At 41.1% G+C, this 12,377-nt stretch overlaps 1 protein-coding gene across 2 annotated transcripts in view; it reads left to right on the forward strand.

Moving 5' to 3' along the window:
- Positions 1–4,809: 4,809 nt before the first annotated feature.
- The window catches only part of LOC121571305 (glutamate receptor ionotropic, delta-1-like), a 515,242-nt gene continuing 507,674 nt past the window's right edge, over positions 4,810–12,377 (forward strand). For both annotated transcript variants that reach the window (XM_045222049.1, XM_041882706.2), the window contains exons 1-2: positions 4,810–5,243; positions 8,878–9,033. In XM_045222049.1, coding sequence (XP_045077984.1) covers positions 5,165–5,243; positions 8,878–9,033 — 235 coding nt within the window. In that variant the 5' untranslated portion in view covers positions 4,810–5,164. The remainder of the gene's footprint in view (positions 5,244–8,877; positions 9,034–12,377) is intronic.

Here is a 12,377-nt window from a genome sequence, read left to right on the forward strand (position 1 = left end):
AGAGCAGAAGTAAAATAAAGTGACAGTAGGGAGGCTATATATACAGTAAAATAAAGTGACAGTAGGGAGGCTATATATACAGGGGGGTACCGTTGCAGAGTCAATGTGCGGGGGCACCGGCTAGTTGAGGTAGTTGAGGTAATATGTACATGTGGGTAGAGTTAAAGTGACTATGCATAAATCCTTAACAGAGTAGCAGCAGCGTAAAAAGGATGGGGTGGGGGGGCAGTGCAAATAGTCCGGGTAGCCATGATTAGCTGTTCAGGAGTCTTATGGCTTGGGGGTAGAAGCTGTTGAGAAGTCTTTTGGACCTAGACTTGGCACTCCGGTACCGCTTGCCGTGCGGTAGCAGAGAGAACAGTCTATGACTAGGGTGGCTGGAGTCTTTGACAATTTTGAGGGCCTTCCTCTGACAAGCGGGCTGTCATGTGCCTTTTACTGAGGAGGGGCTTCCATCTGGCAATCTCCACAGAGGAAATCTGTAGCTCTGTCAGAGTGACCATCGGGTTCTTGGTCACCTCCCTGAACAAGGCCCTTCTCCCTCGATTTCTCAGTTTGGCCAGGCGGCCAGCTCTAGGAAGAGTCTTGGTGGTTCCAAACTTTTTCCATTTAAGAATGATGGAGGCCACTGTGTTCTTGGGGACCTTCAATGCTGCAGAAATGTTTTGGTACCTTTCCCCCGAACTGTGATCCTGTCTCAGAGCTCTACGGACAATTCCTTTGACCTCATGGCTTGGTTTTTGCTCTGACATGCACTGTCAACGGTGGGACCTTATATAGACAGGCGTGTGCCTGTCCAAATCATGTCCAATCAATTGAATTTACAACAGGTGGCCTCCAATCAAGTTGTAGAAACATCAAAAGGATGATCAATGGAAACAGTATGCACCTGAGCTCAATTTCGTGTCTCATAGCAAAGGGTCTGAATACTTACAGTGGGGAAAAAAAGTATTTAGTCAGCCACCAATTGTGCAAGTTCTCCCACTAAAAAAGATGAGAGAAGCCTGTAATTTTCATCATAGGTACACGTCAACTATGACAGACAAATTGAGATTTTTTTTCTCCAGAAAATCACATTGTAGGATTTTTTATGAATTTATTAGCAAATTATGGTGGAAAATAAGTATTTGGTTACCTACAAACAAGCAAGATTTCTGGCTCTCACAGACCTGTAACTTCTTCGTTAAGAGGCTCCTCTGTCCTCCACTCGTTACCTGTATTAATGGCACCTGTTTGAACTTGTTATCAGTATAAAAGACACCTGTCCACAACCTCAAACAGTCACACTCCAAACTCCACTATGGCCAAGACCAAAGAGCTGTCAAAGGACACCAGAAACAAAATTGTAGACCTGCACCAGGCTGGGAAGACTGAATCTGCAATAGGTAAGCAGCTTGGTTTGAAGAAATCAACTGTGGGAGCAATTATTAGGAAATGGAAGACATACAAGACCACTGATAATCTCCCTCGATCTGGGGCTCCACGCAAGATCTCACCCCATGGGGTCAAAATGATCACAAGAACGGTGAGCAAAAATCCCAGAACCACACAGGGGGGACCTAGTGAATGACCTGCAGAGAGCTGGGACCAAAGTAACAACGCCTACCATCAGTAACACACTACGCCGCCAGGGACTCAAATCCTGCAGTGCCAGACGTGTCGCCCTGCTTAAGCCAGTACATGTCCAGGCCCGTCTGAAGTTTGCTAGAGTGCATTTGGATGATCCAGAAGAGGATTTGGGAGAATGACATATGGTCAGATGAAACCAAAATAGAACTTTTTGGTAAAAACTCAACTCGTCATGTTTGGAGGACAAAGAATGCTGAGTTGCATCCAAAGAACACCATACCTACTGTGAAGCATGGGGGTGGAAACATCATGCTTTGGGGCTGTTTTTCTGCAAAGGGACCAGGACGACTGATCCGTGTAAAGGAAAGAATGAATGGGGCCATGTATCGTGAGATTTTGAGTGAAAACCTCCTTCCATCAGCAAGGGCATTGAAGATGAAAAATGGCTGGGTCTTTCAGCATGACAATGATCCCAAACACACTGCCGGGGCAACGAAGGAGTGGCTTCGTAAGAAGCATTTCAAGGTCCTGGAGTGGCCTAGCCAGTCTCCAGATCTCAACCCCATAGAAAATCTTTGGAGGGAGTTGAAAGTCCGTGTTGCCCAGCGACAGCCCCAAAACATCACTGCTCTAGAGGAGATCTGCATGGAGGAATGGGCCAAAATACCAGCAACAGTGTGTGAAAACCTTGTGAAGACTTACAGAAAACGTTTGACCTGTGTCATTGCCAACAAAGGGTATATAACAAAGTATTGAGAAACTTTTGTTATTGACCAAATACTTATTTTCCACCACAATTTGCAAATAAATTCATTAAAAATCCTACAATGTGATTTTCTGGATTTTTTTTCTCATTTTGTCTGTCATAGTTGACGTGTACCTATGAAGAAAATTACAGGCCTCTCTCATCTTTTTAAGTGGGAGAACTTGCACAATTGGTGGCTGACTAAAAACTTTTTTTCCCCACTGTATGTAAATAAGGTTTTTCTATTTTTAATCGTTTTTATACATTTGCAAAATATACAAACCTGTTTTCACTTCGTCATTATGAGGTATTGTGTGTAGATTAATAAGGGAAAAAACGTATTTAATCAATTTTAGAATAAGGCCGTAATGTAACAAAATGTGGAAAAAGTAAAGTGGTCTGAATACTTTCCGAATGTACTGTATTACTGGAAATTAGATGAGGGGAAGATAACTTTATTGGGCACAGCACATATGCCTAATGGACTCAATGGGCAGGTCCTACTCCTGAACCATAACACATGCTCAATATCTTTATTGAAAGTTCTTAATAGTCCAGCAATGGTCTTAATCTGGCTCTGGGAAACAGGTTCTACGTAAATCTCCCTGAAGACCAAATAACAAAGATTATGAATGTGTATATCTTAGTTTGACAACTTTTAAAATAATTTAGTGTCCTAATACAGCTAAGGTCATTCAATCAATGATGGTGTTTACTTGAGTGGGATCATTTAATCCTCTGAGGTTGACAGAACCAGCTATTTCTCAGTAAAGCTGCATGCAGCAATCTTCTTCAGTAACCTTCAATCATGTAACCTAATTTATTTTCCCCCTCCTCTCACCCTGTCACAGAATTAAGCACTGAATGTGTCTGAAAAATAAATAATACAATGATTCTGGTGTTTTATGATGCTCCTCAGTGCACGAAGGAGAGATGAGTAGGGAATATGCAGGTGCAGTTGTAGTGTGTAGAGTGGCAGTGAGCTGCAATTTGAATGGAACTTTAAGGCATTGGTGCATGGATGTCTCTGTTCCGTTCCGGATAGACGGGGTGGAAGTTAGGTGGGCATTACATACAGTATGATATTCGTATAGGTGGTTGAATGATTGAGGTAAATATGGCCTACAGCTGGACGAGCTTGGTTAATGTTCCAGTCTAGTAGGCTACAAAGTTAGACCAAATTATGTGTGCCATTGAAATTATGAAATTTGTCTTGTCTAAGATTTACAACCAAATTAATATGTTAGACAACACAATATGTTATTCAAAAAACAATTTAATTGTTAAAGTGTTTGAATGCAGCATGAAGTCCTGCATAGTTGTCTGCTATCTACAAAGTGATCACTCCTAGTTCAGTCAAGTCAAGCGGTCCTTGTAGCGTTTTCCAAAGGCGCTGTCCATTTCAGTGGTGCTGAAAGCTGATGAACCTGGTAGACCTAACCAAACAATTAAGAGATATTTCTGTTTATGCTCAATCACAAGAAATATCCTTTAATTGTAAGATTATGCCTATCATGCATATTCATCTTGCACTTGAGATTTCTTCTCAGCACATGTCCTCGTGAGTGGGTAAAATAACAATTAAATAAATTGTCATGTCTAATTTAAACCCATCCTGTTTAAATCCATGAAATTGTAAACCTGCATAAAATTGGATTCGGCTCAATATGGCATGACATTGATTCATTTATCCTCAGGTATTAGCATATAGGCATTCAACAATATCGCCACAGAAGTGGCCCATTAATTCGCTTGTTCAGCGTTTTGTGAAGAGACCAAACAATCAGTCAGTCAAGTAACGCGGAAAGGCACAATCATCAGACTTAATTTGCATAATATGTTTGTAAATCCTCAATCCTCACTTCTGGTCAAATCCCACTGTTGCCAAGTCAATTAGGGCTTTTCACTTGCTGTTTCCTATGACCGAAACTTCTGCGCTGAAGAATGATAATGTCTGTCAAACGTCTGTCCGTTATCCATCACCTTTCACCGGTGATCACCTTATGGATCTTCTTCGGCTCAACATCTGCGCTCACGTCTTCTCTGGCGCCGTTGCTCTGCTCTTTCATTTTCTGGACATTAGCCTATATCAAATCATGCCCTGTAAATCATAATGCATTTTTTTGGATGGGTCATACAACTTACTTGTAGAACCATATAATTTTCGATCAGACTACCAATGTTTATCGTGTAGGCCTACGGCAATTAATACGGCTATTCTGTGTTTGCAGTCATTTAGTAACCTGCATCCAAGCATACACTGTATAGTTGTCTATCAGCCCTCAGGTAGGCTACTCTAAAATAAAAACACTGCGCTCTGCCCGCGTCTCTCTCCGGCTAGAACATATTCCATTTTACACGGCTTCTCCAGACAGCACCGAGACGTGAAGTCTCTGCAGTCACGTGGGTCGGGCGAACGAGCGAATGCTCTATTTAGAAGGTGTGTGTAGGCTATGTGAGTGTGTCTCTCCGTGTGTGTGTGTGTGAGAGAGCGAGAGAGAGAGAGAATTTGAGAGAGAGAGAATTTTTGCAGCTTGCCATGCTTTTAGACACGGTGAGCGCTGGAGAAGGCAAGAGCGAAAAACGGAACGCCGGGCTCACTACCTGTCTTTGAATATAACAACGGGTTTCCCAACCTTTCTTCCCTTATTTCCCCTTCACTTTCCGTTTTAAATCGTTATTTCCCCTGTTATGAATACAGTTGTAACTTTTTCTTTAGTGTTTCCTGCGTTTTGAGGCTTCTGAACGACAGTTGTGATTTGCAGCGTTTTTGGACATTGTTTGTGGTGCCCCATTTGATTGTCCGACAGCCGAGAATGCTTGGATGAGCTGCTTCGCTAAAAGCCGGAGATGGAGTTACTGTTGATCTGGCTTTCCCTGTGGATATTGCAATGCAATTCCGCCGGAGCGGACTCCATCATTCATATTGGTAATCACCCTGGATAGCTATGCGCGGGTTTTAGTGAGACTTGCTGCAGAAACATCTAGAATCAAGACTTTGTATAGCTGAGACAAATGCATGCGATGCGCGTAAAAACTGTAGAGCATGAAGGGCAGCCTCGGGGATATTTTACGGGATAAATAGGCCTAATCTATTTTGACTGCGTCAGATGTAAACTGAAAGTTTGGATGCAGTCAATATTAGGCTAATTTCCTGAACATAACTCGATTTCCATCTAGGTGTATGATTTTTTTAGGCTATCGGAGAAAGTGCAGTTAACAAGTGAATGGAATATATCGATGTCTTAAATGTCAATCATTTAGCAAAGACATGACATTTCTTTCCACCAGTAGCAGTGCCTTTTCTCCATTAGCTTTTGGGGAAACAATAGTCCCATGTGTGGTTCATGGTTTGTTAAAGCCCTCCGCCTCCTGAACCCGACCGCATGCCTTATCTTTCAATGGAACGTGATCGCAACATCAATACTATAGACGGGTTTTCATTGTGAGAGATGCAGTAGGCTTCTGGTATTACACTGGTTTATGTAGCCTAAACCTCGAGGGAGCTTTTCTGTCAGCTTATGCTTGATGTTTGATCTGCCAGAGTTTTCCAACACCTAAAAAGCAGGAGTCCCAATTGTATTGCGGAGATAGATGAACTCATGTTACAGAATGTTAAGAAGAGTTGGCGGGATTTAAATTGATGCCCGATCTCCACAAAATACATGTACAAATGATAAACGGAACTAGTCCTACAGCCGGGTAGTTCCAATTAGGTGCCTTTTGAGTAGTGCAACTGGGTAAAAAAAAAAGTTATTTCACTTAATTTTAACATTCTGTCATAAAGAGCACATGTTAAACTTAATTAACTCAATAGGTTAAATCTCAATAGGTTAAAAATTTAAAAAAATACTATAGTAAGTGCCTATTAAGTACCAAATAAAGTAACAGGGTTGACCACAGGGTTGACGAATTTGTCTTAAATCAGACATAAATACCCTTGTGACAGAGAATGGAATCTTGTTGTGTGCAACAGGGAGTGGCAATTGAATGCAAGCTTCACCCAAAAAATGAGATTGTTAAAACATTTCTAGCCTGTCTATCTATTGGTAACAGCGTTGACGTGTTATGCGCAACCTGCTCAGATTCCCACCACAGAACACCAGAAAATTGCTGAAAAGAGTAGAATCAGTTCACCTGCTTTTACACTATGATTTCACTATAGTCCCGTTTTGCTCAGTTGGTAGAGCATGGTGATTGCAACGCCAGGATTTTGGGTTAGATTCACACAGGGGACTAATACGAAAAAGTATGAATATGTATGCACTCAGTACTGTAATTCGCTCTGGGTAAGCGCTTTTGCTAAATGACACAAAAAGTAAAATGTAAAAATGACTATTAGATGTTCAATGCTTTGTTTAAATTATTATTTAAAAAGGAATAGTTTCACAATTTTAAAACGAAATTTCAGTTTACATAACAGGGTTGACCTTAAAATAAAGGGACATATATTTTTTCACATTAAAACTAATCATTAATCACATTTTAATAAATAATACCCACTGGGCACAGAAGTCAATTCAACATTATTCCACGTTGGTTCAATGCAATTTCATTGACATGACGTGGAAACAACGTTGATTCAACCAGTGTGTGCCCAGTGGGTAATCTGCAGAAATAACTTTGTCAAAGCATCAAAATAACTAGGGCTTTAAAATGATAGTGACAACCTGGGTAAATGTTGGGATTAAGTGTGTTAAAATCTTTCTAGAAGTCACAAAGGATGCACAGAGGGACACACGTGTGCAAATATATGGTATTTTTTATTTACAAGAGTAATGGATGGGCATATTCTCAACATATAAACAGACACATGGCCTTATTCTCAAACACAGTGATAATGTGTGACAAATGCTTTTGCACATTTGCACCACCTTTCAAGAACAAGACATAGGCTAGTGCTGCATACCCCTAAATGTGTCCATTACTTTGTACTTATCATACTGCATACATGTCTTTCATTATTCCACATTGCACTGCTTACACATACGAGCAGTAAGTGCTCTCTCTCTCTCTTCTGGGTCATTCTCAATGGAAATTGTGGTGTGGTTTTAATAGACCCCAATAACCCTGATAACCCAGATGACCCAGATAACCCTGACATTACAATTAATCATGCCACTTTTTATTGTCTTACACAACACTTTTGGTTTATGAGAATATCTGTGTTTGTGGTATTGGGTTATCTCGCTTTTTAAAAAAATATTTATGCGTCCGACAAAAGCTGAAGTGCAATGGTCTCTCTCTCTCTCAAAGATCGTGCTGGGTAGCTTAACGGAAGCTACACTCACGCAGTAAATGTCTTAAATGGCTTACATTTGCCTTCAATGTCAGGATAAATAATGTCTCTGAAGTATATCATCACTTTATTTTGTAGGTTTGTCATATTACTTCACTCAATGACATTGTGTGTATGTAATCCACTGTACTACAGCGTAGCCTCCATACGCTGTCCTCAATAGACACCAGCCAAAGAGTTGCAACTGACACGCAACGATGGTCAACCACAGGTCAACTTTTCCTCGAGGTTATATCCTTCATAGATATATAGATTGTGTATCTCTATGTTTCCCTCCACAACACGCTTCTGCTCTCAGCTTCATAGGATGTGTATTGAATCCCTGTAGCCTACTGCCGCTTTCAAGTTCCTGAAATGTAGCCTATTGTGAGGCGCACAATTAAATGGTAAATAGCGAGGAGCTTTTGCTCTCAGGTCCATATGTGAAATAAATCCCATTGACAGTTTCCACAGCTGTAGGCTAGTACTACACAGCCAGCGTTTGTGACCGTGTAGGTCTACTGCCGCTCTCGAAGGTCCAGAAAGTGCACGGTGAGGTGCACAATTGAATGGCACAGAGCTTGTTACAAAAATTAACTAGCGTAGAACTTCTAAATGAAATGGTTTAATGTGAATACATGTGCATAGGCCTACATACAGCGTGCACAGTGGTACTGAGTTATATTTAAATGTGAACGTGGCCTACTTATGTGGTTGTTGTGTTGTTTATAGTTTTGTCTTTATTTTACTTCATTTGTACACTAGAGGGCACTATGTTGGGTCTTTGGTCACATGTCTATAGGCACACGTGACTAGGAAGTGGGAATGCACACAGGTATGGAGAGCAGGGTAATTACATCTGCCAGTATTAAAACCTTGCTATGTTTTTATTTTTGCTGCTAATAAATGGGCAAAAGACCAACCCAACGAAAGTTCAATTTCTAGAAAGCGTTTTTGTTTTGAAAGTGTTTATGAACATTTAAAGTCCCACCAGTGTTAGAGTGGCTACAGTATCACAGCAGTAACTTTTGACAAGTTTAGGCACTTCAGTAAATATGTAGCCTAGCCTAAATTATATTTAGCCTACACATCCAAATGGCACAAATACCACAGAACAATCAATAAGGTGGTTCAGTGTAAACTGCATTATCATTTTATAAACAAATAGGCCTACAATGATCGATCAAATGAACCCGTTGGTGAATTAAAAAAAACATGGGCACAGTTCACAGTTTATGTTCTCTCCATAAAGTAAGCTTATATAGATTTTATTTTTCTCCAACAGGTGCCATATTTGAGGAAAACGCTGTCAGGGATGACGAAATTTTTCAACTTGCCATTTCTGACCTAAGTCTCAACGACGACATTCTACAAAGCGAGAAAATCACCCACTCTGTAAAACGTATCGAGGCGAACAACCCATTTCAAGCAGTGCAGGAAGGTAAGTGATATACAGCAGAATGGTTTTAGAAATTGATTGCTTTGCTGTTATATTTCATTGCTTTGGCCTGGAGGGTTGGGGACACAGTTTCAATTTTGTGGTTAGTTCTGACGTCAGTGGCATAATAGCACGAGGGCTGCTTATCTTCTTACCGTGGTCAAAGACTTGCGGGCATTGCACTTTGATTTTTAAAAACTGTTTTCATTTCTTGTTTTCATAGTTTGGTGTAATATCAAAGCAGTCTAAATTAGTACCAAGGTGAAGTCAAAGTGCAGACTGGTGATTATGGTCTTAGACCTCTATACTCATATGATCAGCCTAAGAATAAACCAAGGCCTAATAGCAAGGGGTCTAATATATATTTTTATGCCTCTCTCCTTCAGCAACCTATAGTCCACTGCATCCTTTCACAATGGCCTTGAATAGTTACTCCCTTACAAAAGCACTCAAATAGTAGTATTACCTGATCAATAATAAGGTATGTTTCATTGTCATTCAAATGGCCATTCAATTGCACCTCTTACAGTAACAGTGCCTGCATTGAAATACATTAAAAAACATGTAATTGACCAATTGATGTATTAAACTTCTATACAATCAACCTTCTCTATGTTGAAAGCCAGAAATACAAAAGACGATGTTTCACAGAATAGGAAAACTGTAGCCCTGAAATAAGAATCAGGTCTTACATTTGAAAACTCAATGCATTATTTCTGATCAAATACCATTTTATTTGTCACATACTTTGTAAACAGGTGTAGACTAACAGTAAAAAGGATGCGCTGCTTCGCAACAATGCAGGAAGAAAGAAAATAGAGAAATAGTAGAAAAGTAAAACATGTAATAATAAATACACAATGAGTAACAATAACTTGGCTATGTACACGGGGTACCAGTACCAAGTCGATGTGCAGGGTTATGAGGTAATTGAGGTAGATATGTACATATAACTAGGAATAAAGTGACAGATAATAAACAGTAGCAGCAGTGTATGTGTCAAAAAAGTAAGTGCAAAAAGGGTCAATGCAGATAGTCCGGGTTGCTATTTGGTTAACTATTTAGCATTCTAATGGCTTGGGGGTAGAAGCTGTTCAGGGTCCTGTTGGTTCCAGACTTGGGGCATCGGTACTGCTTGCCATGCGGTAGGTAGCAGAGAGAACAGTCTATGACAAGGGTGGCTGGAATCTTTAACAATTTCTAGGGCCCTCCTCTGATACCGCCTGGTATAGAGGTCCTGGATGGCAGGGAGGTCGACCCCAGTGATGTACTGGGCCATACGCACTACCCTCTGCAGCGCCTTGCAGTAGGATGCCAAGCAGTTGCCATACCAAGCAGTGATGCAGCCAGTCAAAAAGCTGATGAGTTACAGCTAATGTCCTATGACTTGACAGCATGCTGCTGAGCCAGTCTCAGTGTTTGGGAAACTACTGCATGTTGGACTTAATCAGTTAAGTTAATACTGTAGTCATTTTTTCACAGTAAAAGTGGGTTGACTTCTATTTAGAGGTTTGTTTTCTTATCTTGTCCTAATTCAGAGTTGCTGCCTGTCGTCAAAACATGTAAAAGCAAACCATTTTCTGTTAACAAAGAGGTTCTGCTGTTACAGCTGGTGATAAGGTACCAGCTCTGAAACAAAGTGTAAGAGATGACAAGAGATGTTCATTTCTGGCTGCAAACCAAACAAATCAGTGAGGAAGAGTTCAAATACAACAACAACACAAAAGTCTACTGGGTATCAAGGCTGATTGATAGTGAGCCTAAATAACTTTGCAAAGGGAACCTGCTGCTTTGGTTATGATGTTTTACTTAGGTTATTATCAAAGCTTACCAAGTGTGGTGCAGCAAGGCCAAGCCTAACCAGCATGAAGAACGCTGGCTAGGGGATCAAGCTCCAGCTGAGCACGGTTCCATTAACGAGGGTGTGGCAGCCCTTTAATTGACTGCTTAAAGACTTAAAGGTGTGTGGCTCTCACTCTGCGGGGAGAGTGTTCTGGAGTGCGCACATCATGCGAGGTATGGCTAGGACCGATATGATTTGCAGCGTTTAAGCTTTTGGCTAGTTCTGTCGACTTCATGCTTTTGTTTTCTACGTTTAAAGTCTGACCCTGTAGAGCTCTGAAAGAGCCATGATTTCATTTGCCTTTTCTTAATAAAAGCCTCTTTGCACCGTGCTCCTGTCTCCTGTGTCTTTCCCTATGAGTCATTGCCTATGCCAAACCCCCTAGACAGTGTGAAACCCCTTGCACTGTCACACCAAGTCACTGTTTCCACACTTGTAGTGCTATTTTTATATTCTGAATGGTTGATTGGGGGTGTTTTTGGAACTCAAGGGGCTTTCCGGTTGATGATGCCCCAGGATCGATGAGCCTTCCTGGGCCTGGGGTTGTGTGTGAGATGAGGGGGGTGTTGAGTGACAGTAGGGTCATGTTGACCTTTGCTTTGCTCTTTTGTTCACATTCACCCCACTGTGACTGCCACTCAGGACCCTGCCAGTGTACCACCAGAGAGGAAGAGGCATGCAGGGCTGGGCAGAAGAGTGAAGAGAACAAGGATCAGAATGAGTGGCAGCTAAGGAAGAGGGTGGGAAGAGGAGGAAAATAAGGAAAGTGAACAGCCTGGTCTCATAGACTAGACATAACATAGTAAATGTAAATCCAGGACTCTCAAATTATTATGATACTGTATGTTGTGTTTGGTATGGTTACTTAAAGTTACTTAAGGCAAAAACAAAAGTAGGGTGGTTAGTCGTAGTGGAAGGGTGGGAGTATAATGCGAACGTCTAGTAACCCAAAGGTTGTGTGTTTGAATCTCATCATGGACAATTTTAGCTAATTAGCAACTTTGCAACTACTTACAACTTTTTAGCTACTTTGCAACTAAACCCAGCAAAAAAAGAAACATCCCTTTTTCAGGACCCTGCCTTTCAAAGATAATTCGTAACAATCCAAATAACTTCACAGATCTTCATTGTAAAGGGTTTAAACACTGTTTCCCATGCTTGTTCAATGAACCATAAACAATTAATGAACATGCACCTGTGGAACGGTCATTAAGACACTAACAGCTTACAGATGGTAGGCAATTAAGGTCACAGTTATGAAAACCTAGGACACTAAAGAGGCCTTTCTACTGACTCTGAAAAACACCAAAAGAAAGATGCCCAGGGTCTCTGCTCATCTGCGTGAACGTGCCTTAGGCATGCTGCAAGGAGGCATGAGGACTGCAAATGTGGCCAGGGCAATAAATTGCAATGTCTGTACTTTGAGATGCCTAAGACAGCGCTACAGGGAGACAGGATGGACAGCTGATCGTCCTCGCAGTGGCAGACCACGTGTAACAACACC

The sequence above is a fragment of the Coregonus clupeaformis genome, chromosome 1 (genome assembly GCF_020615455.1).
Source record: "Coregonus clupeaformis isolate EN_2021a chromosome 1, ASM2061545v1, whole genome shotgun sequence".
Lineage (NCBI taxonomy): Eukaryota > Metazoa > Chordata > Actinopteri > Salmoniformes > Salmonidae > Coregonus > Coregonus clupeaformis.